This window comes from Cervus elaphus, chromosome 21 (genome assembly GCF_910594005.1).
Source record: "Cervus elaphus chromosome 21, mCerEla1.1, whole genome shotgun sequence".
In the NCBI taxonomy this organism is placed as follows: domain Eukaryota; kingdom Metazoa; phylum Chordata; class Mammalia; order Artiodactyla; family Cervidae; genus Cervus; species Cervus elaphus.
In genome coordinates, this window is record NC_057835.1 from 71042953 (window position 1) to 71048952 (window position 6000).

The 6000-nt window shown below is 38.0% G+C and overlaps 1 protein-coding gene across 6 annotated transcripts in view; it reads left to right on the plus strand.

The window, feature by feature from the left end:
- Window positions 1–6000, plus strand: part of RAD54B (RAD54 homolog B) — a 113871-nt gene extending 107871 nt beyond the window's left edge. For all 6 annotated transcript variants that reach the window (XM_043879866.1, XM_043879868.1, XM_043879869.1 and 3 more), the window contains one exon: window positions 5566–6000. In XM_043879866.1, coding sequence (XP_043735801.1) covers window positions 5566–5783 — 218 coding nt within the window. In that variant the 3' untranslated portion in view covers window positions 5784–6000. The remainder of the gene's footprint in view (window positions 1–5565) is intronic.

Below are 6000 nucleotides of genomic sequence, written 5' to 3' on the forward strand. Positions count from 1 at the left end.
AGCTGTTCCACACGTGGCAGTGTTTATCTGTCAGTGCTGCTCTCGCAGCTCATACCCGCCCGCTCCTTCCCCAGCCGTGTCCATGTCTGTTCTCTACGTCTGTGTCTCTGCTCCCGTCCTGCACATAGGTTCATCAGTACTATTTTTCTAGATCCCATGTGTATGCATTAATATACGATATTTTTCTCTTTTTAACTTAACTTCACCCTGTATAACAAGCTTCAGTTTCATCCACCTCACTTCAACTGACTCACATTTCTTCCTCTTTATGGCTGAGTAACATTCCATTGTATATATGTGCCACAACTTCTTTTATGTCAGGGGATGTCTAGGTGACCTCCATGTCCCGGCTCTTGAAAATAGTGCTGCCGTGAACACTGGGGTATATGTGACTTTTTGAATTATGGTTTTCTCAAGGTTTATGCCCAGTAGTGGGATTGCTGGGTCATATGGTAGTTGAATTCCTAGTTTTTTAAAGGAATAGTGGCTGTATCAATTTCCTTTCCCACCAACAGTGCAAGAGGACTCCCTTTTCTCCACATCCTCTCCAGCATTTATTGTCTGTAGATTTTTTTGATGATGGCTGTTCTGACCAGTGTGAGGTGATACCTCATTGTAGTTTTGGTTTGCATTTCTCTAATAATCAGCAGTGTTGAGTATCTTTTCATGTGTTTGTCTTCTTTGGAGAAATGTTTGTTTAGGTCTTCCACCCATTTTTTTGATTGGATTATTTGTTTTCTGATACTGAGCTGCTTAAACTGCTTGTATGTTTTGGAGATTAATCCTTTGTCAGTTGCTTTGTTTGCAATTATTTTTTAACATTCTGAGGGTTGTCTTTTTGTTTATAGTTTCCTTTTGCTTTTAATTAGATCCTTTAGTTTATTTTTATTTCCATTACTCTAGGAGCAAAAATTTTAATTAGAACCCTGTTAGTTCTCTCAATTTAGCCTATTCAGAATCAATTGTGGAAAATCGGACTTATTTAGTAAAAATCATTCAAATCCTGGTGATAATGATTTAAGAATTAGAGGAATGTTTTTAATCCTTATTTCTGTTTCACACACACACACAAACACGACAGGCTAATCCTGCTGTTTATTTTTGTGTACCACTCACTTCTGATGAGGTCATACTTTCCGGACAGTACGCCCGAGCCACCCTACTTCTCAGCACTTCACACGCTGCTTGTGCTGCTTAAATGAGGCTGAGAGTGTCAGCCCTCCAGAATGAACACTATTCAGATAGGCACTCGACTGGAAGTAGTACTTGAGCAAGCAGTGTCTGGAAGTTGGAAGTCACTTGATAATTGTATTGAGATGAGTTTAAGAAGTGAAACTGTATAAGACTAGCATGAAATAATTTATACTTTATATAGTCAACATTAATCTCCTCTATTGTATATTTTTTCCATTTTAGTGATTTCTACTCTAATTATTTCTTTTCTTTTGCCCTGTATTTATCTAATTTTTTCCCTTATTTTCTAAAGTTAAATCCTTAGCTTAATGACTTTCAGTCTTCTTTTCTAAAATGGGTATTAAGGCTGTAAATTTTCTACTAAGTTGAATCTCATGATTTTGATATGCCATCTTTTTATTTTTCAGTTCTAAATATTTTTTATTTTCCAGTTCTAAATATTTTTTATTTTCCATTATGATTTCTTCTTTGACTCATGAGGTATTTAAAAGTATGTTTTAAAGTGTATTTTAGTTTTTGTCATTGAATTCTGGCTACTGCACTGTAGTCCCAAGTATGGTCTGCATGATATTGATTCTTTGGCAACTATAGAGACTTGGTGTATGGCCTGGTGTGTTCAGTTAATAAATGTTTCCCTTGTGCATGAAAATCATTTGTATTCTCTTAATTACTTAGTTTAGAGCTCTGCCATATTAGTCAAATTTTCTGTTACCAAATTATTTTTTTCTTATTTTAAAGATTTAAAAATTTACTAATTTAACTGGAAAATTGGCAGTGTTTACATATGAAAGCTATTGGAAAGTATAAAATGTATATGGTGGAAACACTTCCTTCTGTAATGCCCTCATCTGTCTCGTTTCTAGTCCTGCTACCCTATAAGAATCCACTGTTACTAGTTTCTTGTGTATCCTAGATGTATTTTTATGCATATTCAAGGAACTCTGAATAAATATTATTGCCCAGTTCCCCCCACCCCCCATAAGGGATAGTGTAGTATATGTAGGATTCTGTACCTTCTGTACCTTTTTCATTTAATAGTATATCATTACAGAAGGAGTTTCCTCATTCTTTTTTCCCCCTCAGTGTATAATCCTCCATTGAATGAATAGACCATATTTATTTATCTAACCTCACAGCCATGTAATTAGGTTCTTTTCAGTCAGTATGCATCTTCATTCATACATCTTTTTCCATATGTTCAAATATCTTGTAAGGTTAATTATCAGTGTTGCTATGTCAGACAATATGTGCATTTGTAATTTTGATAGGTCCTGCTAACGTGCCCTCCACTGGAGTGGAGGTTGTATCATTTATACCCCACCAACAGTATACTATTTCCCCACAGCTTTCCCAATTTAGGATTATCAAATGTTTGGGTTTTTGTCAGTCTGAGAGTAAAAAATGGTTTGTTTGTTTAGTTTTAATTTAATTTAATTTTCTTTTGTTATGAGTGAAGTTGAGAATGTTTTTCTGTGGTTAAGAGCTGTATTTTCTTTATGTGAACCACCTGTTTATAACATTTGCCCATTTTTCCGTTAATAACCTAATTCTTTGTTAGACGTGTCTGTTATTAAGAAATACATTAAATTCTTACAGTATGACAGTGAATTTGTCTGTTTCTCATTGTTCTGTCAATTTTTGCTTTATATATTTTATATGTTTGTGAAATGTTTTCATTATTATTTATTTTATTATTATTTATATTTATATTATGTAGGGATTGCTTTATCCCTAATGTCTTTTGCTTTCATTTTGTCTTCTGTTAATATATTACACTGACTTTCTCATTGTTAGTATTTATCTGATACTTTTCCCATTCTTTTACATTAAACCTTTCTGTATCATTTTCGGTAACTCTCATTTAAATAGCATGAGCCTGGATTTTCTTTTTTATCTAGTCTGATGTTTTCTTTCAACTAGAGCATTCAGTCTATTTACATTAATTATAATTACTGATATATTTTGATTCATTTCTACTGTCTGTCTTTTCATTTTTTGTTTTTTCCCCCAACAAGGGTCTATTAGTGGTTAAGTCTCTCAGTATTTTTTCAAAGTGTTTTTTCTCTTTCTTAAATTCTTTCTTTGCTGAGTGTACAGTTCTAGTTGATAGGGTTTTTTAATGTTTTGGTTTTTTTTTTCGGTCAGTACTTTTGAGGTATTATTCTACTGTCAAAGAAGCCTTAGCTTTTGTATCTTCTGCTCTGTTTGGTTCTTCTGTCTGTTTTCTAGCACTTGTTAAACTTCTCACCATTCATCTCCTGAGTTTGTTGAGCATCTTTATGATTATTACCTTGAGCTCTTTATTGGGTAGATTGCTTATCTCTTCTTCTCTCAGTACTTCTTCTGGGCTTTCATTTTATTTCCTTGTTTGGAACATATTCTTCTGTCTCCTCATTTTGCCTCTGTGTTTATTTTTGTGTATTAAATAGGTTGGGTTTTTCCTGATGTTGGAGAAGTGGCCTGTGTAGGAGTCACGCAGTGGGGCCCCGCAGCGCACTCCCCTCGGTCACCGGAGCTGTATCTCGGGCGCCCCCTCTGGGGGCTGCGTGGCTCCTTCTGTTGTGGCAGGCAGCCAGAGTGGGTGCCCTGGGAGTTGGAGCCGGTCCCTGGCCTGGCTGGCTGCCAGACTCGCCGCATACGGTGGCTCCAGCCCGTTCACTGGCCGTGCCACGTCCTGGTTCTGCCAGCTGTGTGCCCCAGACGGTCATAGGGGGAGTGTGGCCTACGGGTGGGTGGGGCCAGGTTCCTATTTGTCTAGCTGCTCGGCCTATGGTTTCTGGGACTGGTGTTGGCTTGCTGGTGGGCAGGTAGGCCCCTGGTTCTGCTAGGTTGGAGGGAGAACTTCAAAATGGTGCTCGCCAGCATCAATGCCCTTGTGGGAAGAATGAGCTCCCCGGAATGGCTGTTCCCAGGGGGATTACAGTTAGCTCCTGCTTCTCCAGGAGGCTTTCCAAGATCAGCAAGTGGATCTGACACCGGTTCTTTTCATTCTTTTCAAATCATTGCCTCTGCCCTGGGACTTTTAGCATGTGAGATTTGCATGAGCCTTTTGAGTATGGAGTCTCTTATTTCCTATAGTCCTCTGGCTTCCCCATATGTAATTCCCTCTGGTCTTCAAAGCCAGATTTTTTGGGGGCTCATCTTCCCTGTGCAGGAGCCCCAGGCTGGAGAGCTTGATGTGGGCCTCAGGCCCCTTGCTCCTTGGGGAGAACCTCTGCAATTGTGATTATCCTCCCCTTTGTGGGTCACCTTCCCAGGGGGTGGGTCCTGACTGCATCTCTGCCTCTCCTACCCATCTCCTTGTAGTTCCTTCTGTCTTTAATTGTGGAAAATCTCTCCTGTCAGTCTTTGCATCCCTCTCATAAAAAGCTGCAATTTGTAACAATTGCATAGTAGTACTTCTGGTGTGCTCACGGGAGATGGTGAGCTCAGGGCCTTCCTGCTTTGCCATTGTGGCCACTCTGTCATCCTTCAGATCTCAGTAACACAGGTCAGCTTTTCCTGTTGTACATGCTCATAGCCCTCTCTGTCTTAGCTTCATACCCTTAGCTCTATTTGTAATGTGGCTCCATAGTTCCTTATTTCCAGTTTTGAAATCTAGAAAGCTTGAAAGACCAAAAGTTATGGGCCACCCCCTCTGCCCCTCCCGCACCTTCTTCCCTTATAGCTCAGCTGGTAAAGAATCCGCCTGCAATGCGGGAGACCTGGGTTCGATCCCTGGGCTGGGAAGATCCCCTGGAGAATACTGGAGAAGATCCCACTCCAGTATTCTGGCCTGGAGAATTCCATGGACTATATAGGGGTTGCAGAGTTGGACACAACTAAGCAACTTTCCCTCACTTCACATTCATAAATTTGCTTCAATCTTATTTGTTGGCAGAAGCCTTAGCTAAATTTATGTGAATTCATCGATGGTCTTTAATCTCTTTTGTACAACTGTTCTTGCCATAGCTAATTAATGAATTTGATTATGAAGTGTTATCCCACGTTGTTACAATTATATTCTAAATTTGGAAACATATCTGGCCCCACAGGCTTTTAGATAAGAAATTGTGGACCTATAATACATCTATCTCTCTGGATGATTATTTGTTTAATGTGTAGTTCTCTTGTTAGATCATAAAGTCCTTGAAGTCAGAGGCCATGTCTATTTTTGTTGACCACTTTGGCCCTCTTTGCTCAAATTAGCACATAGTAAACGGTTTATAAATATTTGTAGAAGGAATGAATCAATTGAATTTGCTCATCTTAACATGAACTATGGTAATCAAATATAATAAATCACACAAACTCATTATATAATTAAAAGGTATTGTGTATAATAGAATATTGATTGGCCTCAGGATTTTCTTATTGTTTTACTTTTTTCAGGTGATTCATTGGAAAAATTCCCTGTGTCTAGAAGTTGTCAGCTTGGTCCACATCACCAGAAGTCTGACTCCCTGAAACCTCTCTCCATGTCACAGCTGAAACAGTGGAAACATTTTCCTGGAGATCATTTAAATCTTACAGATCCTTTTCTTGAAAGAATAAGAGAAAATGTATCATTCTTTTTTCAAAATATAACCAATCAAACTATTGCTATATAATGAAATATTACTTTATGACATTGTTGTGCTTCCCCCTTTAAAAAGTTAATCTAGTAAGTAAATGTACTTTTGGAAAACAAATGGAATTATTTTAATTATAATAATGTATTTTGTTGCACACTATATTATAGTTTTGATACGGTAGTCAAAACTGACTTGTTTAAGGTTTTGTATATGTTCCTAAATATTGACACATTAAAGACATACTTCTGTCATC